This window comes from Polyodon spathula, chromosome 43, assembly GCF_017654505.1.
Source record: "Polyodon spathula isolate WHYD16114869_AA chromosome 43, ASM1765450v1, whole genome shotgun sequence".
Taxonomy (NCBI): domain Eukaryota; kingdom Metazoa; phylum Chordata; class Actinopteri; order Acipenseriformes; family Polyodontidae; genus Polyodon; species Polyodon spathula.
The window spans coordinates 2,595,075-2,622,676 of record NC_054576.1 but is presented as its reverse complement, the minus strand read 5'-3'; the positions used below and the strand labels follow the sequence as shown (position 1 = coordinate 2,622,676).

Genomic DNA, 27,602 nt, shown 5'->3' with positions numbered 1-27,602 from the left:
CTCGAAAATGCATAGTACTGGACTGAGCGACTAGTGTAGAATGTGGAGCCCGGTCTCTAGTGGCAAGCGGGCACCTGAGACCTTGCACACACACACTATATGGACAGCTTTAGGACTTGGCTTAGAGAGAGGGGGGGGGCAGTAGGGGGTGGGGCAACCACACTGTATACATATCTACTGACAACAGCAATATAGGTGTGAGACAACAAACTGCACAATGTAAAAGCGTGGTCCAGATAAGGACGCACGCAGGCGGGCTGAGTGAGAGATATATATCTCGCGAAGGTTGTTGAGTAACCTGTAGCGATTTGAGCTGTGGTGTCTCAGCTTTTGGTAGGAATGTGTCATTTATAAAGTAGCTGCAAGGTCTCCTGTGGCCTCTGCTAACTTTTCTTAAAAAAAAAAAAAAAAAAACTTGACTACTATAACATTTTTTTTCTGTCAAACAGCAATGTAATGAATGTATTTGCATTGCATTGTACTGTATTGTACTGTTTTGTTAACACAGTAGGGGTTTCTGTAACAGTTTAAGGATGTCAAGAATTGGAAACAAAACAGGAGGGAGAGAGAGAGTTATTTAATTAAGTACACCCTAACTCCTAACTCTTAACCCTGCCTAGCTCTAACCCTAACCCCACTCCTAATGCTAACCATAACCCTAACCCCATTCCTAATGCTAACCCTAACCCCATTCCTAATGCTAACCCTAACCCTAACCCTATCCCCATTCCTAATGCTAACCCTAACCCTAACTCCTAACCCCTAACCCTTAACCCTGGCTAGCCCTAACCCTAACCCTAACTTAAGCTCTCCATTCACTTCACTGGTCTCTTTATTTGTGCAGTTGGGCTGACGTCATCTTTTTCCCAAGGTCTTTTGCATTTGATAATTAAAAAAAACAAAAAAAACAAAAAAAAACAACAAAACACTTAATTCAAGGAGCACGACCTTGGAAACGTTCGGAGGACCGGACAGAAGCGTTGCATTGGACCAATTCAAAATGAAGGGACTGGAACGAAAGCCAGGAGACGGTAGTTTGACACCCCAGCCCTAACCTGTGTGGAGTTGGTGAGGAGCTGGCCGGTTCTCTCGGTCGGAGAAGGTGTTGGTTTTTTTGAGGGGGGTGGGGGTCACTCTGTTGAGAAGAGGCTGACGAAGGACATGCGCAGGTTTCGGATGGTCTCTGCCTTCTCCTCGTCCTGGCTAAGGGTTGAACGGAGAGCCGTCGAAGGTTCTGGAATGTTGAAGGCATTGGTAAGAGACTGTGATTTGCTACAAGAAGAAGGGAGAGCAGTGATAGGAGAAATAAGAACTATTAAAGTCATGCACACTCTCCCTGGGGAGGAAAAGTGGAGAGACGGTCCATGCACCTGTCAAAAAAAACAAAGAAAATGAAACATGCCAGCTTGTGTGTTAATTTTATTTATTTATTTACATTTTGGCTGAAGGCTGGCCCCTGGATTCACCACTGCAAAATAAAAAAAAACCTTACTTGAGCTGGGGGTGTTGCTGCTGATCCTGGCTGGGTTTCAGAGGAGGCTGAGGCTTCTGCTGCACGGGCGGGCGGGCCCCAGCTACCCCCTGCGGACCCCCCTGTGCGGAGGGCCTGGGCTGCTGGGTGGTGGGAGGCAGGGGCCTGCCTTGTGGAGGAGGGCCCTGGGAGGCCGGCCGTTGCTGCTGGGGGCCTCCCTGGCCAGGCAGCCTCTGCTGCGGAGGTCTCTGGTGCTGGGAGCCTGCTGGTCTGGGCACGGGACCGGGTCTTTGCTGGGGCTGTGGCTGCTGCTGAGGTTGTCTCTGCATCTGAGGGGAGCCGCTGAGACTTCGCTGGGGGGAGCCCTGAACCGACGGGGGCCTCTGCTGGGTTGCTGTCGGGGGTCCCCCTGCCGGCCCCCCAGGGCTGGGCTGCCTCTGTTGCTGGGGGGGGTGCTGCGAGCTGGGGCTGGGGGCTCGGTGCTGCTGTTGGGAAGGGGGCTGGTTCAAAGCTGCTGGGTTTTGACCCTGGATTGGTTGACCTTGAGGAGGGGGTCTTTGTTGGGAGGGGGGTCCCTGGCGGACTCCCTGAAGGCCAGAGGGAGGCTGTTGGGGGCCACCTATGGAAAACAAATCTCTCTTCTAAAAGTTGCCCATAGTAAAAGCAATGCACATTCCAAGGGCAAGCATTGTAAAGCACAGAGAGGTATGTAAAGCATAGGGAAGCATGTAAAGCACAGAGAGGTATGGTAAAGCATAAGGAAGCATTGTAAAGCACAGAGAGGTCTGGTTAATATAGCACAGTGAAAGCATAGATGTAATATAGCACAGTGGTAAAGCATAGGGAAGCATTGTAAAGCACAGAGAGGTCTGGTAAAGCATAGGGAAGCATTGTAAAGCACAGAGAGGTCTGGTAAAGCATATTGAAAAACAAACCATGGTAAAACTATCCCTTACAAAAGTTTCTCATAGTAGAAACCTTGGGTTTATATTGTATATGAAACCAAAACACTTCGTTTCCCCGGCTGTAGTGACTCACCTTGTGGAAGGGGGCGCTGTTGAGCTGGGGGTCCTTGCTGAGGCCCCGGGACTGGCCGAGTCTGTGCCTGAGAGGGCTGAGGGGAGACTGCCTGCTGTCCTTGGTGCTGGGGCTGAAATAAAGAAGACACAAAGACTGCTAGAGAAACAGGATTGCATTTCTGTAGTAACTTCCTCGCTACAGCGAAAACAACTGAGATAAAGACACCAGGAAAAAGGTAAGTGGATCAGTATAGTGCTGTGGAAATAAAACCCTGCTGGTTTTTAAAACCGCCTACTTTCCCCAGAATGGGGCAACGTCTGTCCTTTATCCGAACCCCCTGCCAGTGTCTGGGAAGTTTTAAAAAAAGTAATTTGTTACAGTTTGGGAGAAATAGTTTTCTTCTCAGACACGGTGTTGCATTTTACAGAGAGAATGTATTTCTGTTTTCAGCTTGGCCAGGCTTTTTTGGCTCGAATATATATATACACACTGTTTGGAAAATGAAACATCTCGGTTGTAAACTAGTGAAAAACACCCCAGCGCTGCTTGTAACTGCAACCGGTAGGGTTAAAAAATCACTAGCAGGTTATCGTTCAAACCTTCATTCAGAATTTCAGGTGATCATGATAATTAATACTGTTACAAAAAAAAAAATCGAAATGGACCACTGGGGCTTCAAACCGAATCTCCAGGAGATTAGAAAAAAGAGGTTCTCTAAGTGCATTGCTGCAAAAGAGTTTGTGGCAAGAGCTATTGGAAAGAATTGCTGTGTGGACCGGTTTTATTGTTAATCTTTCCTCCTTTTAAGAATGAAGTCATTAAGACTAATAAAATCGCCACTGGGCTAGTGTAGGGAAGAAATGAGTGGAATTATTAAGAGCATATCTTGTTTGATCAATCCCATGCTAGGTGAAGGTGTGTGCAAAGGGGGCCTCAGTGGGAGGGAGGGAGGTCAGTACCTGAGCTTGCTGGGCTGCAGTGAGTCTCACTGGAGAGGGGAGGGGAGTTTTGGGCAGCGTCTGGTTCATCTTGCTGAGCACCAGCTCTGTGATGAGGGTCCGATCTTCATCTTGGTGGTCTCCGATGAGAGGCATGGAGCAGCCGGCAATCTGCAGAAGACCAGAGTTAATCGTCTAAGAGATTAAACCGGGATTCGAAGGTGATTTATTTATGTATTTTCTTTAACACAATGGAAAAATTCAGTTGATAACCTTTTCTATAGTCACGACCTCTCACCTCGATGATGTAATCTTTGCCGTCCTTGCCATGCAAGGCCTCCACTGCACACATATCAAGGCCCCCAAAGAAGTCTGCGCAGGCGTCTACCCACTGCCTGTATCTAATGAGAGAAAAAGGGGGAGAGGCAGGTATTAGGACCCCACATACCGACATCCCTACACTGCAGATTGACACAATTTCTCAATTTAAAAAAAGAAACAGTTATTCTTACTTTTCTGACATGGCGACTTGCTCCAGCATTGCTGATCCCGTATTTGTTTTCCAGTTACCAGAAATTGAAGTTCTCCTGTCGAAAGATTAAAAAAAAAACAAACAAAAAAAAAACCCAGGTGTGTTTTATTTAATTCTCGTGGGTCAAGTTCACCTTTCAGCATGACAACGAAAAACAAAGTTCCTGGAGTGGCCCAGTCAGAGCTCTGACCTAAATCCAATCGAAAATTTGTGGCATGACTTGAAGATTGCTGTCAGTCAGCGCTCCCCAAGGGACTTGACAGAGCTTGAACAGTTTTGTGAAGAAGAACGGTCAAATATTGACCAAATCTAGGTGTGCAAAGTTGGTAGAGACCTATCCCAACAGACTCACAGCTGTAATTACTGCCAAAGGTGCTTCTACCAAGTATTAACTCAGGGTGGAAGAGACTTATCCAATTATCTTTCAGTTTTGTATTTTTAATACATAATTTTTTTCTCAATAAAACCTTTTTTTCCCCTTAACAGAAAAAAAGAAATCCTCATTAAAACACATGAAACTCTGAGGCACTGACACAACAAAATGTGAAAGTACAAGGGGTTGTAGACTACACATGGAAAACTATTGCACAAAGTTGCGAAAGTCCTTGCAACCCCTTTTAGTAATGTTTAATTATAGAAGAGCTGGACAATACGAAAACCAGATGGGTTGTCATCTTTAAACTATGAGCTGTTTGTGTTTCACCCTGATATTGTCATTCCAGCTCTTAAGTGTTCACTGCTGTCTTGTGTCTCTTCCAGTTTGGCAGAGATTTTTCCAAGCTGGTTCGCTGTGGGTGGAACTTCCCAGTTAGTGTCAGTAATCCTGTGCTGGGAAGATGCCTCACAGACTGTTTCCACTCTCCCTTTCATCTGTGAGCTGTGACTCAAGACTTACCCTCCTCTCCCCACTCACTCTCTCTTTCTACACTTGCTGGCATCGCTGAGTTGAAAGCTATCAAATAACTCTTTTAACTTGGTCTCCACGGGTCTACCAGAGACCCAAGTTATTTTATCCTGGGATCTTTCCCGGATAAGGCTTTGCCAAACTGGACTGGATTATTCTCTATCTTTTCAAACCCAACTCCCAGCCGTTCAAAATCTGTTTCTGGCCATTTTTAAGTAAAAGCATTACATATAACAATTGAAGGGCTGGTGCTACTGTATTGTGTAACTCTCTGTTTTAGTGTGTTGATATTTCAATGAAATACAAAATCTGTTGTGGTTTATCAGTCACGAAAATTAGTACAAATGGTGTGTAATGCAGGAGTCATTCTTTCCAGTAAAGCATTCTAGATTTGTACCTGCTCTTTGATTGAGTTGTTGTTGATGTTTCTCAATTCAACGTCATTCACCAAAATTAAACTGTCTGGGCAATCACTGAACTACTTTTGGAGGAGGACGAAGAAGAAGAAGAAGAAGAAGAAGAAGAAGAAGAAGAAGAAGAAGAAGAAGAAGAAGAAGAAGAAAGAGAAAGAGGAAGAAGCAGCAGCAGAAAAAGCAGAAGCAGGAAGAAGCAGAAGAAGCAGAAGAAGCAGAAAGAAAGAAGCAGCAGAAGCAGCAGAAAAAGCAGAAGCAGAAGAAGAAGCAGAAGAAGCAGAAGAAGCAGAAAGAAAGAAGCAGCAGAAGCAGCAGAAAAAGCAGAAGCAGAAAGAGGAAGAAGCAGAAGAAGCAGAAGCAGAAAGAGGAAGAAGCAGAAGAAGCAGAAGAAGAAGAGGAAGAAGCAGAAGAAGAAGCAGAAGAAGAAGAAGAAGAAGCAGCAGAAGAAGCAGAAGAAGCAGAAGAAGAAAGAGGAAGAAGAAGAAGAAGAAGCATCAGTAAGCAGCAGAAAGAAAGAAGCAGCGAAGCAGGCAGAAAGGAAGAAGCAGCAGAAGCAGCAGAAAAAGCAGAAGCAGAAAGAGGAAGAAGCAGAAGAAGAAGCAGAAGCAGAAAGAGGAAGAAGCAGAAGAAGAAGAAGAAGAAGCAGAAGCAGAAAGGAAGAAGCAGCAGAAAAAGCTGAAGCAGAAAGAGGAAGAAGCAGCAGAAAAAGCAGAAGCAGAAAGAGGAAGAAGCAGAAGAAGAAGAAGAAGAAGCAGCAGAAAAAGCAGAAAGAGGAAGAAGCAGCAGAAGCAGGAAGCAGAAGAATTATTTATCTTCCAGGCACCTTGAGGAGATCATGGTGCGATAAGATGAAAAACCAACCCAGCAGAACTACTTCCCTCTGAGAGATGAACTGACCACAGTCAAGGAGGACTCACATGTACGCCTTGTAGTTGTTGCCGATCTTCTGGATGCGAACGTCGTAATTGGCGTCAATGAAGGGTTCCGAAGTGGCATAGGTCTTTGCGAGGGCGACCACGCTGGCAATGTCCTGAAAATCATACTGATTATTCACCTTCACCTGGGAGAGGAGAGAGGAGAGAGCACAACCAATAAAAATCAAAGCACTTATCTTAATAAAGGCAAAGCAATAAAGCAAACGTACGTGTATATGTATCTGTATGTGTAAACATATATGTATATGCATTATTTCTATGTGTTGTTGTAAGAATATGAATGAAAGAAAGTAGCTGCTTCATTTTTTAAGTTTCTGTAGCTGTTGCAAGGATGGGAATAAGACTCCCGCTGCACAGCAGTTTGATCCAGTCCTGCTTTCGCTGTGAGTTTAATAATAGGACACACCTGAGCTTGTTAGCTAGACACACTGGGGGCTGTTCGAGCTGGCAGTGAAACCTGGACTGGATCACGCTGCTGTGCACCTGGAGTCTGATTTCAATTCCTGCTCATGGCGCTGCTGTTTAAGATCTCTCAACGGTGTGTCTCTTCGGTCTCTTACCTTTCCCATTCCAGAATGCGCGTGACCCATCTTTACCACTACTGGAAACCTAGGAGTAGTGATCTGCCGAAGAAGCAACAATGGTCAGTTGCAAAGTAGCTGTGAAACATTTGATGTAACCGATGCACATAATGCACATTTACAGTGGCAAACTTTTATAAGGGAATTAGAATGCAACACATATTTTAATGGAACTTAACTTAAAAAAAAAAAAAAAAAAAAAAAGTCTCATGACTTCAGAGTAGCTATTAGGTCACATCTCATGATTTGCAAAACATTCAGCATGAATACAATTTGAAAGCAATATAAAAAGTACATTTATCAAGAAATAGCCATCTTTGTAAGTCTACTTTTCCATTGAAAATGCGGTTGCCAGTTTAACTTGGAATGTTTTGTTTAAAAGTAGATTTTCCATGTTCTGTGATACTTTGAGGAAATAATAGACAATAAATGAGCCAATGAGAGCCCAGCTTTCCTTGTCTTAACCAATTAGAGATAACAGAGGTGGGGAAAGAGAGATTCAGTTCACTCTGCTTCCTTCTTGCTTGTTTGCTAAGGTATTTTTTTTTTAAAACTGCTAGTGAACCCATTTCCTTCCACACTGCAGCCCAGCGCTTTCTTTATCTAACCACTGAGCTCCTCAAACCCACTGCCTTCCACACTGCAGCCCGGCGCTTTCTTTATCTAACCACTGAGCTCCTCAAACCCACTGCCTTCCACACTGCAGCCCAGCGCTTTCTTTATCTAACCACTGAGCTCCTCAAACCCACTGCCTTCCACACTGCAGCCCAGCGCTTTCTTTATCTAACCACTGAGCTCCTCAAACCCACTGCCTTCCACACTGCAGCCCAGCGCTTTCTTTATCTAACCACTGAGCTGAGCTCCTCAAACCCCACCTCAAACCCACTGCCTTCCACACTGCAGCCCAGCGCTTTCTTTATCTAACCACTGAGCTCCTCAAACCCACTGCCTTCCACACTGCAGCCCGGCGCTTGCTTTCTCTAACCACTGAGCTTTCTTCTATCTAACCACTGAGCTCCTCAAACCCACTGCCTTCCACACTGCAGCCCGGCGCTTGCTTTCTCTAACCACAGAGCTCCTCAAACCCACTTCCTTTCTTTCTTCCTTTGAGGCAACATCCTGGAATCCATACAAACGATTCAGAATGTTTTGTCTGTCCCAAGGTGCTTTGACTGGAGCTGTTCTCCAGTTCTGTTTGCCCGCCATAGTTATATGTAAAGTTGGCTAGGTCAACCAAAGTGTCTGTATTTTAGCTAGCGCCATCTAGTGCACAGCTAGTGTATTGCCAGCAAAACAGAAGTGGCAATAACTAGATGGCGCTGGCGCTTACTAGTATTATAGTTCTTATAAAAGTGTCCTATAGCAAAAGCTTGGCAAAGTGTAATACAATTATGTAAGCATCATAAAGCATATTAAACATGGCAAACCAGTTATGGTAAGTGTGTGAGGTCAATTTCTGCCAGATCACATTTTTGGATGTGACCATCTGTGTGTGAAGGCTGTGTAGTGCAGTGGTTAAAGTCCAGGACTGGTCACCAGTACAAATCCCACCTGTACCACTGACTGACCGCTGGTATCGTTCAAACCTATAACTTAAAACACGAAGCAAAGGTGGGGATTGGACTCCACACCCTCCTGATCCACACGCAGAGGAGGACTTGAAGCTGGTGTAAATCAAGTGAAAATTAAATTTGAAGTTACTCAAAACAGTACTGTACCATTCCTGATTTCCAAGACTTTCCCCCTGTCTTGTTTTTGTTTTCGCAGACAACTATTGCTGAAGATTTTTTCTGAAGGAAGTTTGTTATAGCATGATTATACAAATATGGAATTCCAGGAATCTTCACTGGAAAGGTCATTCCGGTTGGAAGCCTGGAACGAAAGTTGATTGGTAGCACTTTTTTCTTTTTTTTTGGCCAATGGCTGTTTTGAAAGGGGGCGTGACTTTAAAAGTAAATACTGGCTTAGACTCTCAACCAAGAAACTGTGCCGAGTCTAAGCAGGACTGACTTCAAAGACGAGGTAAGCGGAGTTCTCCAGTGCGTAACTGCTGGTTTATTTTACCAGCTCTCCTTACAACTGAAATAAACTTCTCCTGTAGCTTATATTGATGTGCAAGTTTAACACTTGCTAGCATTTCTCCAAAATACTGAAATGTGGTAGTTTTTTTTAAGTCGGTAGTATGTATCTTGTAAATAAGTGATCGAGATGCGTCGATACTGTGTTTTTAGTTGGGCGCTTGCCTCCTGTCTATAACGGAGTTCTTGCACCAGTGTGTTTGACTGTAATCTCTCAACTCTTGAGTTGCTGTTTTAGTTTGTAGGAAGTGCCACAAGATTCAGACTCTAACAAAAAACCCTAAAGACAACACCAAGCCGTTAGACTGAATGAAAAAGCATGTTTTTTTTTTTTTTTTCAGTCTGTGACAGGCACAGACCAGATGACCGGACTTTGGCTAAAAGCTTTGCAATAAAAACCCGAGTCAAAGCGTGATGGCATTGTGTCGGTTTTAGAATTGGAGATAAACGTTTTCAGGTTGTTTTTTACGAAAACAATAAACTGGTAATTACAACACTGTATAACACAGCACCTCCTTTTATCTCCTTTTTGCATACCTGCCTGCAAGGAACCCTGTAGGTAAGTTATAAATACGGAGCTATAGAAACGCACTGGTGTGTGAAAATGCCAGACCCCTTTGCGCTTTTTAATCGTGCGTCTTCAACAACTTCTCAAAAGACTCCTGTGTTGTGACTCTGTTTATCTGTTTAAAAAAAAAAAAGATAATTTTCCAAGATTCGGTTCCCGTGTTTTGGTTTCACATGCAAGAACAGATCTTACTGAATCAGCGGGGTGTTCGCATACATTTTGCACGCTGCGGTTTTATTATTATTATTATTTTTAATTGTTACAGTATGGCTTGTTTTCTTTTCCCGATCCCAAGCAATACTGGCTAGACTGCTTTTCTATACGTCGCAATGCCCGTAGGCGGATGAGTTTTCAAACGAACCTTGCATTTCGTAATCGCTGCTTGGTTTGGAAATGTTAGAGAAGGAATCTTTTTATAGGGGCAAGATTGAATCTCTCTCTCTCTCGAAAATGCGTCTGAGCGTCTATTTTTTTGTGTGGTGTCTAACAAACGTTTCCACTAGAAATCTGCCTCGGCGTCTTCAACAGAAACACTCAAACTGCAAGCAACAAGTAGCGAGCTCTTGGTGAAAGCAACACAAACCTATCAAAAAGAAAAGTACCATTATTTTAGGAGGTGTAACAAGAACCAGCCCAGGTAGCTCTCTGGGTTCTTGTCTGTTCAAACAGTTCTTGGCATACCAGGTTGTTTTTTGGCTGTAGTGCGCTTGCAAACCTCTATAAAGTCGAATATCATTTTAATCACGTTTTCTCTTTCTCCGACCCCCGGTGCAGGTTGACGCCCGTGACAGACAGACAGACAGACAGAATGAGTTCCCAGGCGTGTGCGCTTTTCTCCAGTCTGCTTGTAGCCCTGTGGTTTGGGGAGTTGACCAACGCCTGCACCTGTGGACCGCAACACCCCCAGACTGCTTTCTGCAACTCGGATGTGGGTGAGTACCGGGCACCATCGTCGTGGTTTTTTAACGCTCCGGATCGTTTGAGCCGATCTGAGTAGTTTTTCTGCAGTTACTTTTTTTTGTGTTTTCTGTGTCTGGGTCAACGTTGTAACTCTCGCCAAGAATTTGAGAGCGTTTGGATATGTGAGAGAGGTAAGCTACCTGAATCCTTTCTTGCGCAACCCTAAACACGATGCAAAGTAGGTAGACTTTCTTGCAGTAGTTAACACAGCTCTGGCCAAACGTTTTGCATCATCACCCTGTAGAACTAATTCTGCTTCATAAGGTCGAATAGTGAATAATGTGACGTTAACATAAGGAATTGCACACCGGCGCTTTGTAGCTTTTATGGGACTAGCGGTAGACTTGTGCAATATCATTTAGTAGCTGCTTTGATTGCATGATGATTTTCTTTCAGAATTCCCTGGAACAACCTTAGCAATGTCATTCTGGTGCAGCGTGATTCTCTCAGCCTTTTCTGAATCTGCATGTGTTTGGGAAAATTCAATGACAAACGTTTAGACTAGAGGACGTTCAAATGTATTCAGTCTCTATTAGTATTTTTGACCTCCCAGCTGTTGAACGTGATTGCCAGATTCTACAACAAGATCCATTCACACAAAACCTGTTGCATAATATTGCAATATATTCACTGGGAGGATTCTGTTCCCTGCTAATCGTTTTCCCTTGACAGTGATCCGAGGAAAAATCGTCAGTTCTGAGGAGGTGGACTTGGAGAACCGTACAGATGGGACCGGAATGTGGATGCGCTATGAGATTAAACAAACCAAGGTACTCTCCCATGGGGGGGGGGGTATAAATACTTTTAAATCCACAAAACATGAGGTCAAAGCAGCTGCTTCATTCAAGGCACGTTTCTAAAGTGCGGTTCTTGTGCTGGTAGCTTTCGTTCTAAAAATAGTTGTTTTTATTTCTTTTAACCCCCCCCCCCCCCCCCCCCATTCCCACACATACACCAGAGGATTTGTCAGCATGACTTGCAGCCTTGCCTGTGTGTCATTTTTAAAGACCATCTCTGCGACGTTGAAACCCTGTGATTTTGTGGTGTTTTTGTTTCAAGTGTTTGTGATCCTGTAAGCCTTGTAAAATTACAAACTTTTTTTTTTTTTTTTTAAAAGACGCCCCTCTTCTACTTAACGTTGGTATTGCAGTGCCCTTGCTGGCGCACAACAGTACCTAAATTATCCGCTTGTTTTGAAGTTGTAGTTTTACTGGCTCAAACAGAAAAATCAATTCCTTTTTAAAATCCTTGCCCGATTTATAGTTCTTTTTTTAGAAGGAACTGATATTTTGGAGACAGTAATTGTCGATAATCAAATGCTTTTTTATTCAAAGGCAGTTTAACTGGCTAAGAAACCTTGATTTCAGTGTCAAGAATGTGTTGCCACTGTGAGAAACTCCTGTTTGTGAATTTGTTTTGGTCCGTGGAGATCAATTGACTAATAGAATGCTGACTGGAATGAGGGGAAATTGATTTTGAATTGGAATTGATCCCAGGTTTTAAAATCCCTTTTATTTTTTTTCTGTCTTTGTCTTGTTTTGGCAGATGTTCAAAGGCTTTGAGAGATTGTCTGAAGTGCAGTACGTCTACACCCCTCGCGACGAAGGCCTGTGCGGGTTCGAGCCCCGTGCCGCCGCCAAGGAGACGGAGTTTCTGTTCTCTGGCATGCTGACCGTGGGGGACAGGCTGACCGTGACTCTGTGCAGCTTCATTCAGCCCTGGAACAATCTGAGCCCTGCCCAGAGGAAAGGGCTAATGCACACCTACAAACGCAACTGCGACTGCAGGGTCAGTGTGAAACTCTACTCCCAGGCTCTGTTGGGGTGTGGGGCTGGGGTGGGGGTTTTCCTGTTTGTCTGGCTCTAACGGCTGTTCCCTTTTCTCCCCCCACCCCCCCCCCCCCCCCAGATCACTCCCTGTAACTCCATCCCCTGTCAGCTGTCCACTGAAGCGGAGTGCCTGTGGACCGACAGCCTGTTCTCTCATGGCTGGGACCACTTGCAGGCCCGGCAGTATGCCTGCGTTCACCAGGGAGACGGCTCCTGCACCTGGGCAGCGCAGAAACCCGCACAGCAGGCCTCGGGCCTGCACGGGGCTTCCAATCAATAAACGGCGACCTGCAGTACGGAAGAACTGCTTGGGGAGGGCAGAACCTTTTTATACTGCCTTCCCTTTTAAGAAAACTGTCCTGGGATTTGAGAAATGTTTTAGTTTTATATTTATAACCTAAATATGGAAACAATAAGGCATTTAACTAACAATTCAGTGGCTCCAAATGATAAATGGACAATGTGTGAATTGTTTGTGGTTCTGGGTGTCTAAATTAGCCTTCAATCTAATTCAGCTTCAACCTTTTTATTTATTGGTAACTTTTGCTGGTGGCTTAGTAATTAAAACTGAAACCTTACTTCACTTTTTTTTTTTTTTTTTTTTTTTTTTTTTTCATTCCCAGGGCAGTTTTTTTAAAAAAAAAAATATAAATAATAAAAAAAATAAAATAATGCATTTTCACAGGTAGAGTTTTTAAAACCATTAAATGGTTTTTATATTTTTCTATAATTTTTTAGAGGTTTTGTATTTGCTTCATAAACTGTTTTTATTTGTTTACAATAAAAACACAATTTGTGTGTTTTTTTTTGTTTTTTTTAAAATTTCAAGCTTGGTCAATAACACTCACCTGCTCTAACAGATGTAACCAGTAACCACCCCCCCCCCCCCCCCCAGCAACACATCCTCAGAAATAAAGTACCGACACAAATTATGGAAACAATGCTTGCCAGCAGATCTGGTTGCACAAAACGTTTTTGCAGTTTGAGGTTGTTGTACCCATTTACCTAGTGTTGCAGCTGCACAGTTAGTTCTGTAGTGGAGGCAGGTATTTTTAAAATGTGAACTTTGGGTATTATAAATGAGATGTGCTTCTAAAACATCCATCATTCCCTGATTTACAGGGTCGCGGTGAGCTGGACCCTAACCCCGCAGACACGGGGCGCCAGTCCATCGCAGGGCACCACACTCGCACACAGGGCAATTTAGACTGACCAGACAACCTGAACAGCATGGCTCTGGACTGTGGGAGGAAAGCCACGCAGACACGGGGAGAACACGCAGACTCCACACAGACACAAATATTAGTTAACGTCTCTATAATGTTTGATGCAACTATAATTGTGTGTTTTGGAAGACTTAATTTTGCTTAAAATGAACCTAAGTATCGGCCAATTTTTTTGGCTTTGGAGTCTGCTGTGTGACCTTGCCGGTGGCTGATTCTCTACCTTCCCACCTGTGCTTGAACCATTCAAATGAACTCTAATTTTCCAACCTTCTGGCTGCTGCTGCTGCTGCAATGCAATGTAACACACTGTCTCGAACGCCTCTTGATCGGTTTACTGGTATTTGGAGCAAAATGAAAGCATGTTTTCGTACTTGACCTCCAGAATCCAATCTCTTCAGTGCAACACAGTTTGAAAATGCATGGGGAGAACTTGGTCTTAATTATATCAATTAGTATTACTTTTTAATGATTTCTCGCCAAGGGTACTTTTTTTATTTTTTTTTATTTTATATACTTTTAAATATCTGATATTTAATCATTCACGTTATCAATGTAAAGCTTGACAAGAATGGTAACAGTCAAGCAGAATGAAGTAATGTTTTTACATCCCGTGAAAATGGCTTAAGAAAATTCACAAGAAAAGACATGGATAAATGCCTAGAGGATTACACAAGAATAGCACATCGTTACATCATTAGCAAGGTGGCAAAAAACCTCACAACAAGCACATTAATAGATTTAAATAGAAATCAGCGAGTGTGGTTACCATGGCACCAACAGCCTAGAAATCCCCCCCGGCTGTTTGTTTTCAAAACACACATTCCCTTGACAGAGTTGGACAGACCGAAAACGCAGGGAAGACGTGGCCTGATTTGAGCAAAACTAATTCCACACAAGCACAGCTTTAATTTGATTTGAAAAGCCGAAGCAGGCAAGACTCTGCCCACGGAGAACACATTAGTCTTTGTTTGTCTTATTAATACTGTGTGATGTGCAGAACTGTTTTTTTAAAGGGACCCTAAATACACGGTCGCCGTCTTACCTGGCTGTCTCAAACAACAGCACGGTATCTTGTGACTCGGTCCACTCACCATCTCTTTGTGGTTAGGGTAGTAGATTTGTTCAATCAAAGGGAATTCCTCTGGACCAAACTTCTTGTACAGTCTTGTCATCTGAGCAAACTGCAAAACAGATGCAGGCTGCTGTTAGGTGTGACCGTGCAAAAGAAAGCTCTCAGTTTGCCTGGCCTTCTCCAGTTTACATCTATTGCCTGCCGTTTTACCCCTGGGTAAAGCCGAGCTGGGTGAAGCGTGGGCAAGGATGGCTGTTGCAGTGGGATATTGACCCCCAGGAAGTAATAGTAAAAGGTCGCGTCAGATCGTGGGATTGATTTATACGCAAACGAGCGAAGCTGAACGTTTGTGGCCGTTTCTTTAGACAGCCGTCAGTCAGCAGTCTCATCACCTCGCCCAGCTCGGCTAGACTGGGAGAAGTGGAGTCGAGCTGTTCGTTAGTTAAGAAGTTTGTAATAGAAGGTAAACTGTCTCACCACCCAAGGCTTGTCACAGAAGTTGTAGACAGAGTGAAGCGAGTTGACACTAGGCAGCCCTGCGTACTGAAGCCCTATGACGATGTTCCGGAAGTCTCCGTTCTTTGCCATGCTGAAAGCATGCTGCCTGACGAGCACAAAGTCCGGCCGGAATGACCTACAGACAGGAAATACAAACACCGACCATATGATAATGACATAACAGAAACATCCACAAATACAAAGACAACAGCTCCATATACCTTTGAGATTGTGATGCAATATATAATCTGTGCTAAGGGTGATCAGAAACAAGCTTCATCACTAACTATATCTCTAGATATAGGCAAAAGGATTATGATTACAGTTAGACAGCGTTGTACTGTATAACTTGTGCTAGAGGAGGCCCAGAGCAAGCTGAGGGCTTTGTGTTGTTCTCACACAAGCTCATGTCATACAATAAACAATAAACGTCAAGATTGAATTTGCTGGTATTCTGTTTCAAACAGAAACTGACTGTCTTTTTAAAAAAAATAATAATAAAAAGTCGACCTGAATTCTTCACGGGGGAATATATTTACAGACTTTTTAATTGAACTGATGTTCAGTCAGAAAGAAAAAAAAAATGCTGATCGCTCCATTATTTGAAATCTCCGCAGGCGATTTGCTTTTGTTCGGGAAACGCAAAGAAACAGCTGCTTGGGTTCGCGTGGATCGCTGTTCTCCGCAGAGTAAGACAAGCAGCGATCATCACTAACCCCTAACCCTAGTCCCGTACAGATGGATAACGTACAAAGCACTCACTTGGTAATTTTGGTCCCATTTCGTATGGCTTCAATGTGCACGCTATAGCTTCCAGTAGCATGGGCCACGACGTTAATTTCAGAGAACTCAGCCTGTGGGGAGAGAAAGTTCGGTGTCAGAGATTAGAAACAAACTGATTACACTGAGGCATGATCACGTGATCTTTGGCGAGCTATTCTCTCACTAATTGGCTCCCAATTAATACAACTAAAAATCATCTTCCGACTTCACTTATCTAAGGCTGCGTTGAACAGAATTCGCCTGGGGTTGGATAAAACGCTCAAATAAGCTTCAGGTTCTCTCGTTCAAAAAGCACGTACTGGTTCTATCCCACTTTGGATCCTTGTTCTACACTTGAGACCTTCTCCCAGGGGTGCAATCTGCCCATCTCTCCCACCGCACTTAGTGAGATGTTTTGGGGTGACAGATGACAGTGTACCCCTGTCTAAGATATAACCAGGGTTTGCAAGTCTCTTGGCTAGGCGTCTGATCTTGGTTGGAAGCAAGCTATCCTATGGTGGCACCCCATTCACCCTGTGCCACGGCAGGAGCCTCTGTTAATTTGTCCGTTCCTAGCATTTTATTTTGTCTTCAAATCTTCTCACCTGCTCCACTTTGATATCGAATTCCCCGTGGACTTTCTTTCCTTTGAAGAATTTGGCCCTGGAAGAAATCACAGACGAATCAGAAATCGTCTCCTAGACCTGTGTGAGAGTTGTGTGCAACTATTCAGCAACAATCATGGCAAAGCTGAACGGTCTCAGACTACCGAAGGGGTGGCCCTTATATGTATGTGTGGTAATTTTGCAGTTTTCCTATGATTTTTCCTGTTGTTATACTGTTATATTTACCACAGTTTACTATGGTTTGCCATGTTTGTTTAAATATGCATTACCAGACCTCTCTGGGCTTTACAATGCTTCCCTATGCTTTACCAGACCTCTCTGGGCTTTACAATGCTTCCCTATGCTTTACCAGACCTCTCTGTGCTTTACAATGCTTCCCTATGCTTTACCAGACCTCTCTGTGCTTTACAATGCTTCCCTATGCACCTCTCTGTGCTTTACAATGCTTCCCTATGCTTTACCAGACCTCTCTGTGCTTTACAATGCTTCCCTATGCTTTACCAGACCTCTCTGTGCTTTACATGCTTTACCGGACCTCTCTGTGCTTTACAATGCTTCCCTATGCTTTACCAGACCTCTCTGGGCTTTACAATGCTTCCCTATGCTTTACCAGACCTCTCTGTGCTTTACAATGCTTCCCTATGCTTTACCAGACCTCTCTGTGCTTTACAATGCTTACCTATGCTTTACCCACGGAAGGCTTGACACTGACAAAAATGTGAGATCCTTGAAAGAAACTTGAGATTAGACGTGTAGAGTGGTTTGGATGTTTCGTTAATTTCACCAAACTGTACAACAGCAATTAAACGGGCAGACTTGATTTTGACTTTACTGCCAGAACGACTGAAATGATATTGTTTGCTATGTTATCTTTAAAAAAAAACAAAAAAAAAACTCAGACGCTGCATCACTCGAAAGTGCTGACGTAAAACAAGAAGACATTTATTTCAGAAACCTTTTAAAGTCACAAAAGTGTAATGTAGGTGGTTTGCTTTGCCTTATTTGCAATGCAAGATGTCAACTGTGGTTTCCGTAGCAACCGGAGCCCAGCAGCTCCCAGGACTGCCGGGTCCTGTTCCCTTCAGAGGAAAATGTCTGATTCGAGTCGGGGACTTGAAAGTGACAAATAGACCTGGAAAAAAAAAGGTCCTGCAAAGGTGACACATATTCTCAAGATCTAATAACCACCCCCTGCTGTAATGACATCGCCCTGCGACAGAGCTATTTGGACTGTTTCCTGATGGGAGAAAACAAGGTTGCCATGTTACCGCCTCGCTGCATCATTTTTTTTAACAGTTACGATGTTATTTTGCACAGTTACACGGTTTATTGTGCACGATATAACACTTTTTTCTCATAGTTGTATACTTTATGCATTAAGCTTATCCAGGCTTCTCAATGCTTATGCAATACTTTCAACAGGTTTTATTACTAAGGCTGCAATGAAATGCTAAGCGCACGGTCCAATATCGCGATATGCAGCTTGTGTCACGGGCATCGGTTTTGTCATGCCGCTCTGATGTTTAATTTGCAGCCAGGGTAAAGTCTGAATCGTGCCGCTAATATCGCACACCGGCTGTTTCCGCGTCACCATTTCTCTCAGGTTGGAGCCCTTTTGCAAAACATGTTGCAGAGCAGCATGCTTTATGCTCTTGAGCCAAAGGGCAGGCTGTTATCCTCCTAATCTCGATGACTCACGGACGTTCATTTTACCTCTGCGTCACAAGGGGCCTGTTGAACTCTCCTGGCCTTTGGTATTAATCTCCCGAGTTGGCCAGCAACTTGCAGAGCGGTTCCTGCAGAAATAAAACACTGGCCGCTAATTCCTAGCTCAATTCCAGCTGAACACCTTCTGCGTTTCCTCGGAGTTGTAAAGTCGTGCATTTTCAATTCAGCCCTATTTACATGAGCCTTTCTAACAATATTGAACCACCCAATATGGTGGTTCCATATTGTACAGGCATCCCCATATTAAATATGACTTCAAATATTTAACTTATAACCCCTTATAAACCCTGAAAGACAGAATTGAAATTAATTAGAGCTTTCAACAGCTCATTAAAGACCTTGTCTGTTTTTATAAAACGTTATTTTTTTTTAAAAATCTTGTAAAATAGTAACCGCGTTTCTAGCGATTGTTTTTTTTTTTTCTGTTGAAGATCGTTTGGAAAAGGGGACCAGTGATCATGTTAATAAAGCTAATAAGAGGTGAGAGAATGGATTTTAAAGATGGGCAGCGCTCCTTTAAAGGGAGGGGCCAGTGATCCTGTTAATAAAGCTAATAAGAGGTGAGAGAATAGATTTTAAAGATGGTCAGCGCTCCTTTAAAGGGAGGGGCCAGTGATCATGTTAATAAAGCTAATAAGAGGTGAGAGAATGGATTTTAAAGATGGTCAGCGCTCCTTTAAAGGGAGGGGCCAGTGATCCTGTTAATAAAGCTAATAAGAGGTGAGAGAATGGATTTTAAAGATGGTCAGCGCTCCTTTAAAGGGAGGGGCCAGTGATCCTGTTAATAAAGCTAATAAGAGGTGAGAGAATGGATTTTAAAGATGGTCAGCGCTCCTTTAAAGGGAGGGGCCAGTGATCCTGTTAATAAAGCTAATAAGAGGTGAGAGAATGGATTTTAAAGATGGTCAGCGCTCCTTTAAAGGGAGGGGCCAGTGATCCTGTTAATAAAGCTAATAAGAGGTGAGAGAATGGATTTTAAAGATGGTCAGCGCTCCTTTAAAGGGAGGGGCCAGTGATCCTGTTAATAAAGCTAATAAGAGGTGAGAGAATGGATTTTAAAGATGGTCAGCGCTCCTTTAAAGGGAGGGGTCAGTGATCCTGTTAATAAAGCTAATAAGAGGTGAGAGAATGGATTTTAAAGATGGTCAGCGCTCCTTTAAAGGGAGGGGCCAGTGATCCTGTTAATAAAGCTAATAAGAGGTGAGAGAATGGATTTTAAAGATGGTCAGCGCTCCTTTAAAGGGAGGGGCCAGTGATCCTGTTAATAAAGCTAATAAGAGGTGAGAGAATGGATTTTAAAGATGGGCAGCGCTCCTTTAAAGGGAGGGGCCAGTGATCCTGTTAATAAAGCTAATAAGAGGTGAGAGAATGGATTTTAAAGATGGGCAGCGCTCCTTTAAAGGGAGGGGCCAGTGATCCTGTTAATAAAGCTAATAAGAGGTGAGAGAATGGATTTTAAAGATGGTCAGCGCTCCTTTAAAGGGAGGGGTCAGTGATCCTGTTAATAAAGCTAATAAGAGGTGAGAGAATGGATTTTAAAGATGGTCAGCGCTCCTTTAAAGGGAGGGGTCAGTGATCCTGTTAATAAAGCTAATAAGAGGTGAGAGAATGGATTTTAAAGATGGTCAGCGCTCCTTTAAAGGGAGGGGCCAGTGATCCTGTTAATAAAGCTAATAAGAGGTGAGAGAATGGATTTTAAAGATGGTCAGCGCTCCTTTAAAGGGAGGGGCCAGTGATCCTGTTAATAAAGCTAATAAGAGGTGAGAGAATGGATTTTAAAGATGGTCAGCGCTCCTTTAAAGGGAGGGGCTCCTTTAAAGGGAGGGGCCGGTGATCCTGTTAATAAAGCTAATAAGAGGTGAGAGAATGGATTTTAAAGATGGTCAGCACTCCTTTAAAGGGAGGGGCCAGTGATCCTGTTAATAAAGCTAGTAAGAGGTGAGATTCCTATCTTATAGATCATTGTCTTTTGTTTTGGCTTCAGCAATTAATAAATTAAAGGATAAATTGCTTTTGATTGTGGGCTGATTGATTCATTCTCAGGGTAAACCTTGAATAAGGAGTGGGTGAGATTGCTTTGACCATAGGGAGTAGATAATGACAAAGATGAATGAAGCCTATATACAGTGATCTTTTGCATGCAAGCCCTGTCACAGAGGAGATGCAAACAGAACAGAATTAAAGCCTGTTTCGTTTCTAGCACTGGTAGAATGCATCTGTGTCGATCTGCATATGGATTTGTACTGACAGATTAGATTACTTGAAAATCAATCGCTACATGTTGCAAGAAAACCAAAAACAAATCACGTTATCGGCCATCAACAATGACGCGCCATGCAATTCCATCAATGGAAGGATGTTTGTTTTTTTTTGCAGACAGCTCAAAATTATGTTTAATGAATTTGATTAACTGTGCATTGTCGAAATTAACGTTTCTGGGGAAGTTCAAGTCATATATTATATTTGGCAGATGCCTTACAGGGTGTAACATGACAGTACAGAGTTTACAATACAAGATTCATATTTAATACAGTGCAGTTTACAGTAACTGCCAGTGATTCTACTAGAATACAATATGAACTAGGATGCCGTGTATAATAATAACACTGCTAGAATCCAATATGAACTAGGATGCCGTGTATAATAATAACACTGCTAGAATCCAATATGAACTAGGATGCCGTGTATAATAATAACACTGCTAGAATACAATATGAACTAGGATGCCGTGTATAATAATAACACTGCTAGAATCCAATATGAACTAGGATGCGTGTATAATAATAACACTGCTAGAATACAATATGAACTAGGATGCCGTGTATAATAATAACACTGCTAGAATCCAATATGAACTAGGATGCCGTGTATAATAATAACACTGCTAGAATCCAATATGAACTAGGATGCCGTGTATAATAATAACACTGCTAGAATACAATATGAACTAGGATGCCGTGTATAATAATAACACTGCTAGAATACAATATGAACTAGGATGCCGTGTATAATAATAACACTGCTAGAATACAATATGAACTAGGATGCCGTGTATAATAATAACACTGCTAGAATACAATATGAACTAGGATGCCGTGTATAATAATAACACTGCTAGAATCCAATATGAACTAGGATGCCGTGTATAATAATAACACTGCTAGAATACAATATGAACTAGGATGCCGTGTATAATAATAACACTGCTAGAATACAATATGAACTAGGATGCCGTGTATAATAATAACACTGCTAGAATCCAATATGAACTAGGATGCTGTGTATAATAATAACACTGCTAGAATACAATATGAACTAGGATGCCGTGTATAATAATAACACTGCTAGAATCCAATATGAACTAGGATGCCGTGTATAATAATAACACTGCTAGAATCCAATATGAACTAGGATGCCGTGTATAATAATAACACTGCTAGAATCCAATATGAACTAGGATGCCGTGTATAATAATAACACTGCTAGAATACAATATGAACTAGGATGCCGTGTATAATAATAACACTGCTAGAATCCAATATGAACTAGGATGCCGTGTATAATAATAACACTGCTAGAATACAATATGAACTAGGATGCCGTGTATAATAATAACGCTGCTAGAATCCAATATGAACTAGGATGCCGTGTATAATAATAACACTGCTAGAATCCAATATGAACTAGGAGGCAACAAGTTAGGATCACAGAGAGTTATATCTACACTGTTAGCAGTGCAATACAAGGATAGCGCACCAGCTGAGGATCCAGTGATGTAGTGCTGAGGGCAGATTAATACTGTGCATAGTTGGAGCAGTGGATCCAACTGCTATGCAATCTTTTATTAGGAGTCAATGGGAGTATGAAGACAGTGCATACAAAGTTTTACATAAAAACCTGACTATAAAAAGAAGTCAAGATGAAAAACCTGACAAAATCAAAATGCTACTTCAAAAAAAAAAAAAAAATGTGCCTCTGCACAGTTAATTCTAAATTTCCACCTTAAAGAGTCGGGCTGGACTGCGAACTGCTTTAATTCCACCCCACGGGAGCCAGAAAGAGGCTCACGGCTCGGCAACCGTAACCACGGCAACGTGGCGATGGATGGAGGGGAATGGCTAAGCTGCAGGAGAGAGATCCATTTGTAAAATGTTCAGAGGTGGCGATGAATGCCACGAAAGAAAGAAAGAAAGAAAGAAAGAAAGTGCTGGGCTGCAGTGTGGAAGGCAGTGGGTTTGAGGAGCTCAGTGGTTTGATAAAGAAAGCGCTGGGCTGCAGTGTGGAAGGCAGTGGGTTTGAGGAGCTCAGTGGTTTGATAAAGAAAGCGCTGGGCTGCAGTGTGGAAGGCAGTGGGTTTGAGGAGCTCAGTGGTTAGATAAAGAAAGCGCTGGGCTGCAGTGTGGAAGGCAGTGGGTTTGAGGAGCTCAGTGGTTAGATAAAGAAAGCGCTGGGCTGCAGTGTGGAAGGCAGTGGGTTTGAGGAGCTCAGTGGTTAGATAAAGAAAGCGCTGGGCTGCAGTGTGGAAGGCAGTGGGTTTGAGGAGCTCAGTGGTTAGATAAAGAAAGCGCTGGGCTGCAGTGTGGAAGGCAGTGGGTTTGAGGAGCTCAGTGGTTAGATAAAGAAAGCGCTGGGCTGCAGTGTGGAAGGCAGTGGGTTTGAGGAGCTCAGTGGTTAGATAAAGAAAGCGCCGGGCTGCAGTGTGGAAGGCAGTGGGTTTGAGGAGCTCAGTGGTTAGATAAAGAAAGCGCTGGGCTGCAGTGTGGAAGGCAGTGGGTTTGAGGAGCTCAGTGGTTAGATAAAGAAAGCGCTGGGCTGCAGTGTGGAAGGCAGTGGGTTTGAGGAGCTCAGTGGTTAGATAAAGAAAGCGCTGGGCTGCAGTGTGGAAGGCAGTGGGTTTGAGGAGCTCAGTGGTTAGATAGAGAAAGCGCTGGGCTGCAGTGTGGAAGGCAGTGGGTTTGAGGAGCTCAGTGGTTAGATAAAGAAAGCGCTGGGCTGCAGTGTGGAAGGCAGTTTGAGGAGCTCAGGTTTGAGCGCTGGGCTGCAGCAGTGGGTTTGAGGAGCTCAGTGGTTAGATAAAGAAAGCGCTGGGCTGCAGTGTGGAAGGCAGTGGGTTTGAGGAGCTCAGTGGTTGCAGTGTGGAAGGCAGTGGGTTTGAGGAGCTCAGTGGTTAGATAAAGAAAGCGCCGGGCTGCAGTGTGGAAGGCAGTGGGTTTGAGGAGCTCAGTGGTTAGAGGGCTGAGCTTCTGTGTGGAAGGCAGTGGGTTCTAAAGATTTTTTTTTTTAATTGCCTTATGCAATCGAGGAGGTAGCTCAGTTTGCAGTGTTTGGTTATAGGGGTGGTAGCTAACACCGAAACCACTTCATTAAAAGTGAACGATAATTAAGATAATTAAGAGCTTCGTTATGGGCCATTGTCTTTTGGTGAAAGCCACAACGCTAGTCTGCAATCTTTCTAAGGGAAATCAAAAAGACTGATAGACCATGTAGTGATATGCAATTATATAAAGCTCTGATGGGATTAAAACTAAATCTGTAGCCAGGTATTTGAACCCACTGTATATGGCAGTGCAGTGTGATCCGGTCCTGGTTACACTACGAGTTTAATCAGACACACCTCAGCTTGTTACCTACACACACTGGGGCTCATCAAGCTTGAAGTAAAACCTGGAGCGGGCGAGACTGCTATGCAACAGGAGTCTTATTCCTCTCCCTGACGTATTCAAGCATTCGAAGTCCGATGCACTCCTAGTTCTATCCTGAACTGCAATATCATTTTCCAGAATAATAATATTTTATAAGGCAATAAAAAGTCAGCTGTGCATTTTATTTGGGGCATCAGTCAGTGTAGCAACTATTATTCGGAACGCCACTCAGGACAATACACAAACGTGTTTTTCAGTCTGGCAAAGTGGCGAGTCTGTGAGAGTTCCCAGCAGGCTGACAAAAATCAAACTGATGGCATTACGCGTATAATTCCAACCCAGAACACCACATTTCTGTTGCTGACAGTCCATCTCTCATCTCTGCAAAATAAAGCCATAAATACCATCAGCTGAAAGATCTGAATTAACCCTTTATCATCAGGCAGACATATTTTCCCATTTCGCATGGTGATGCTATGCTTGGTCTGTGTATTGTGTTAGCTGTGCAGAATGGAAGCTACTGATATTTGTGTAGGCTATAAGGAGGCTGTCTGTGTGCAGGAATCTTTGTAGCGATATATCTTATATCTGTATCTTAGGAAAAGTTTGGGAACGAGAAAAGGGCATTCAGCCCATCAAGCCTTGTGCCTTATCGGCACACCATTCTCCCCTACTGGAGAGGGGTTAATCTTAAAAGCACAGCATCTAGTCTAAATGCTCCCTGTGTTTTAGATCCTACTGCTTCACCTGATAGGCTGTTCCATGCATTTATAACTCTGTGCAAAAAAGTGCATCAAACATCATTAAAGAACATAACCTTTCCGAACGAGAGGAATCCGTTCAGCCCCTCAGAGCTCGCCCGGTTCCGAGCAGCTGATTGATCTCAGAACTTTGTCAAGTCGGGTCTGAAAGGATCCCAGTGATTCAGCATCAGCATCGTGACAGAGCAGGGAGATGAAGCGAGAGAGCAGTGACAGGGTGGCTTGATCACGCTCTTTACCAGCATCGCCTGACTCACTGATTCACTGCTGCAACCCTGTAGTCTTTTACACGGCTTCCGGTCACTTGGAAAATGGCAGTGCAAAGGGTCTGTAAGCAAGGCAACGATCCAATCAGCACGCCATTTCCTAAGGGAATTTTGGACAGGTGATGAGATGCTGGTTCACCCTTTTGTTATTTCTTCGTTACAGTAATGCTTTGCTTGTTGGTTCAGAAATGCTGGACTGGTTTTATAACTCAGCTTACTGCTTACAAAACCCTTCAAGGTTTTGGGTCTGTGTATTTGATTGGCCAGTGGCTTTTGAGAGTTTACTGTAGAGCGTCGTGGGATGCCATGCACAAAGAGTGTGGTATTAAAGCAAACTGCATTGTGTTGTGTTGTGTTGTATAATGCCTCGCAAGACTGTTTCTAGAAAACATTTCTCCGTCGATCTAGGGAATCGCTTGTGCCACTGGCTGGGTTTTTGAGATGATCACATTGGGAGGATTTAGGGAGGGGGGGTCTGTCTGTCTGTCTGTCTGTCTGTCTGTCTGTACATACGTTCACCCATCTGTATGTCACGCAGTTTTGCAAATACAATCCCTTATAAAATTGTCACGAATTGGAGATTCTACCAATCTCGGAGATCTGTCAAGGTCAGTATCTTTTTCCCACACTGAGAGCTCTGATTTTGAATTGACAGCCACGGAGATACACACACACACACACACACACACACACACACACACACACACACACACACACACACACATATATAGAGGGATGGGAGTAGGGACAAACCCCCACCCCCCTGCCCCCCTCATGTCCCCAGAATCTGATACTCTTAATAAGTCAATGTTAATAGTTTCAGGACAATCGACACAGGGGTTCCCCAGCGATGTGCACAAACGTTCTGGACAACTGGGATGCATACAATGTATATTTTTTGAAAGGTGTGCATGTCCACATATGTCTGGATTATATATTAATAATTATAATAATAATATATATATATTATTATTATTATTATTATTATTATTATTATTATTATTATTATTATTGTTTTCAAATGCTATAATAGTAGTACAAAAAAACAAAACAAAAACGCATAAAGCGTTTCAAGATTGTAACGTTAGTTATATGTATTTGTAATAATAATAATAATAATAACAAAGTCTTACCAGTCCGTCTGTTGGTCATCGATGGCGAGCAGTATCTTACAGCGGGCCGGACCGGTACCACCGACAGCAGCTTCGCTCAGGGTCGCTGCTGCCGCCGCGGTGGTTTGCTTCACAGCGTTGGAGATAGAAGAGAAGAATCCGGTTCCAGCGGGCTGAGTTACAGACTGGCGGCGCTCCGGGGGTCCCGGCGACACAGCCGGGCTGGGCTGCGGGGGGTCCGGCCGCTGCAAGTCACTCAGGTAACCGTTGGGCAGGTTGGACATGAAACTGCTGTCCGAGAGCCGTCGACGGAGGTAATTCATTATCTTTGAGGTCGGAGGGAGGAAGTTATAGCGAATAAGAAGAAGAAGAAGAGAGCAGGAGGCAGGTGGCTTTGCAAGCACTGTCAGTCACGCAGAGTAGAACTTGCTGTCCCCCAGACTGAAAAGGAAGAATGCAAGATGCAATTTGATTTATTTATTTATTTTTTACTAGCTTGTCAGGTGCCTCTATCCATGCATTTTCGTTTTTTAATAAATATATTTTTTTCAATCTGCAGCCAAGTGCACGCGTATATTTCTTCTTTAGCTAAAATATTTAGGGGGGATTAGAATTTTTTTTTTTTTGTTTGTTTTAAAAAAAAGGCAACGGAGCATACATTTAACTAATCTCGCTATCTGCCTTATACCTCGCTGTCTACAGCTTCGTGGTACTGCAGGGGAGAGAGAGAGAGAGAGGGAGGGAGAGAGAGAGAGAGAGAGAGAGAGAGAGAGAGAGAGAGAGAGAGAGAGAGAGAGGGAGAGAGAGAGAGAGAGAGAGAGAGAGAGAGAGAGAGAGAGAGAATGAATGCATTTTATTCCCCCCCAGCATCCCTAAGTAAAATTCAACACACAACCTCAGTCATAACACACCCTCCCCCTCCCCCCATTTTCTCCGCTATCTCTATAATGGATCGACCCATAGCGCAAGGGCTAGACGGTGCGGGCGGGTCCAATTCAAGCAGTCCGAGGGGGTTCGGCTGGGGAGTTTCTCTGTCTATACAGACACACAAACACAAACAATGCAGTGGCTGTAACCCTGAAATATTGATCTTCCCCGTCTCCTTTTCAACCTGCAGAAACAGACACGGAGGCGTGCGGAGGTTAGGCGTGCAGAAGATGTGCTGTTGTGTGTTTGTTAATAGCACATTAACCCTTTCATGGACACATATGAAATGTATACTTTATATAAAATGTATACTTTATATAAAACATTAGGTGAGGCATCCCGTTTGCTTTAATTCATGAGCCCCCCGTAGGCATATATCTTCTAGAGGGAACGCCAAAAATACTTAATATAAGTCCTCGGCCCACCGTAGGAATAGATTGATCTTCTCTCTTGCGGTCCAAAAATAGAATTTCACATTCACCATGCGGCAATATCCTTTTTAAAAAATTCGAATTAGGTGTTTGACAAAAGTAGAATTCATACCATACTACCGTAAAATAATAATAACCATAAAATAATAATAATAATAATAATATATTAGTTTGTACAGATCGACGTAAAATTGTAACATCCAGGTCCAGTCCAGTCCAATCCAGGAATCTTACTAAACTCACTTTGGCCCCCTACTAAAAAAAAAAAAAAAACAAAAAACAAAAAACAAAAAAAAAAAAAAAAAAAAAAACACTTCACAGT

At 43.2% G+C, this 27,602-nt stretch overlaps 2 protein-coding genes across 3 annotated transcripts; one reads left to right on the top strand and one right to left on the bottom strand.

Moving 5' to 3' along the window:
- Positions 1–729: 729 nt before the first annotated feature.
- LOC121305532 (synapsin-1-like) lies at positions 730–26,663 on the bottom strand. Of its 2 annotated transcripts, none has more exons than XM_041237183.1 (13): positions 25,944–26,663; positions 16,393–16,450; positions 15,788–15,879; positions 15,005–15,161; positions 14,547–14,636; positions 6,774–6,836; positions 6,196–6,338; positions 3,942–4,016; positions 3,728–3,830; positions 3,451–3,600; positions 2,510–2,621; positions 1,493–2,090; positions 730–1,272 (listed from the first exon to the last, which is right to left on the bottom strand). In XM_041237183.1, the coding sequence occupies exons 1-13, from the start codon at positions 26,243–26,245 to the stop codon at positions 1,131–1,133; spliced, it is 2,085 nt and encodes a 694-aa protein (XP_041093117.1). In that variant the 5' UTR covers positions 26,246–26,663; the 3' UTR covers positions 730–1,130. The 2 variants fall into 2 exon arrangements, with proteins under 2 accessions (XP_041093117.1, XP_041093118.1); XM_041237184.1 differs by having other exon boundaries at positions 730–1,234.
- On the top strand, positions 8,716–12,854 carry LOC121305533 (metalloproteinase inhibitor 1-like). The gene is made up of 5 exons (XM_041237185.1): positions 8,716–8,816; positions 10,215–10,372; positions 11,073–11,170; positions 11,946–12,188; positions 12,309–12,854. Exons 2-5 carry the CDS (start codon positions 10,249–10,251, stop codon positions 12,507–12,509), a joined length of 666 nt encoding a protein of 221 aa, XP_041093119.1. The 5' UTR covers positions 8,716–8,816; positions 10,215–10,248; the 3' UTR covers positions 12,510–12,854.
- Positions 26,664–27,602: the final 939 nt, after the last annotated feature.

Coding starts and splice junctions, on each gene's coding strand:
- LOC121305533 (XM_041237185.1), top strand. CDS start 10,249: ATGAGTTCCCAGGCGTGTGCGCTTTTCTCCAGTCTGCTTGTAGCCCTG. Junction 10,373..11,072: donor TTTCTGCAACTCGGATGTGG/GTGAGTACCGGG, acceptor TTCCCTTGACAG/TGATCCGAGGAAAAATCGTC. Junction 11,171..11,945: donor ATGAGATTAAACAAACCAAG/GTACTCTCCCAT, acceptor TTGTTTTGGCAG/ATGTTCAAAGGCTTTGAGAG.
- LOC121305532 (XM_041237183.1), bottom strand. CDS start 26,245: ATGAATTACCTCCGTCGACGGCTCTCGGACAGCAGTTTCATGTCCAAC. Junction 4,017..6,195: donor AACAACTACAAGGCGTACAT/GTGAGTCCTCCT, acceptor ATCTTTCGACAG/GAGAACTTCAATTTCTGGTA. Junction 1,273..1,492: donor CAGCAACACCCCCAGCTCAA/GTAAGGTTTTTT, acceptor TTCTTCTTGTAG/CAAATCACAGTCTCTTACCA.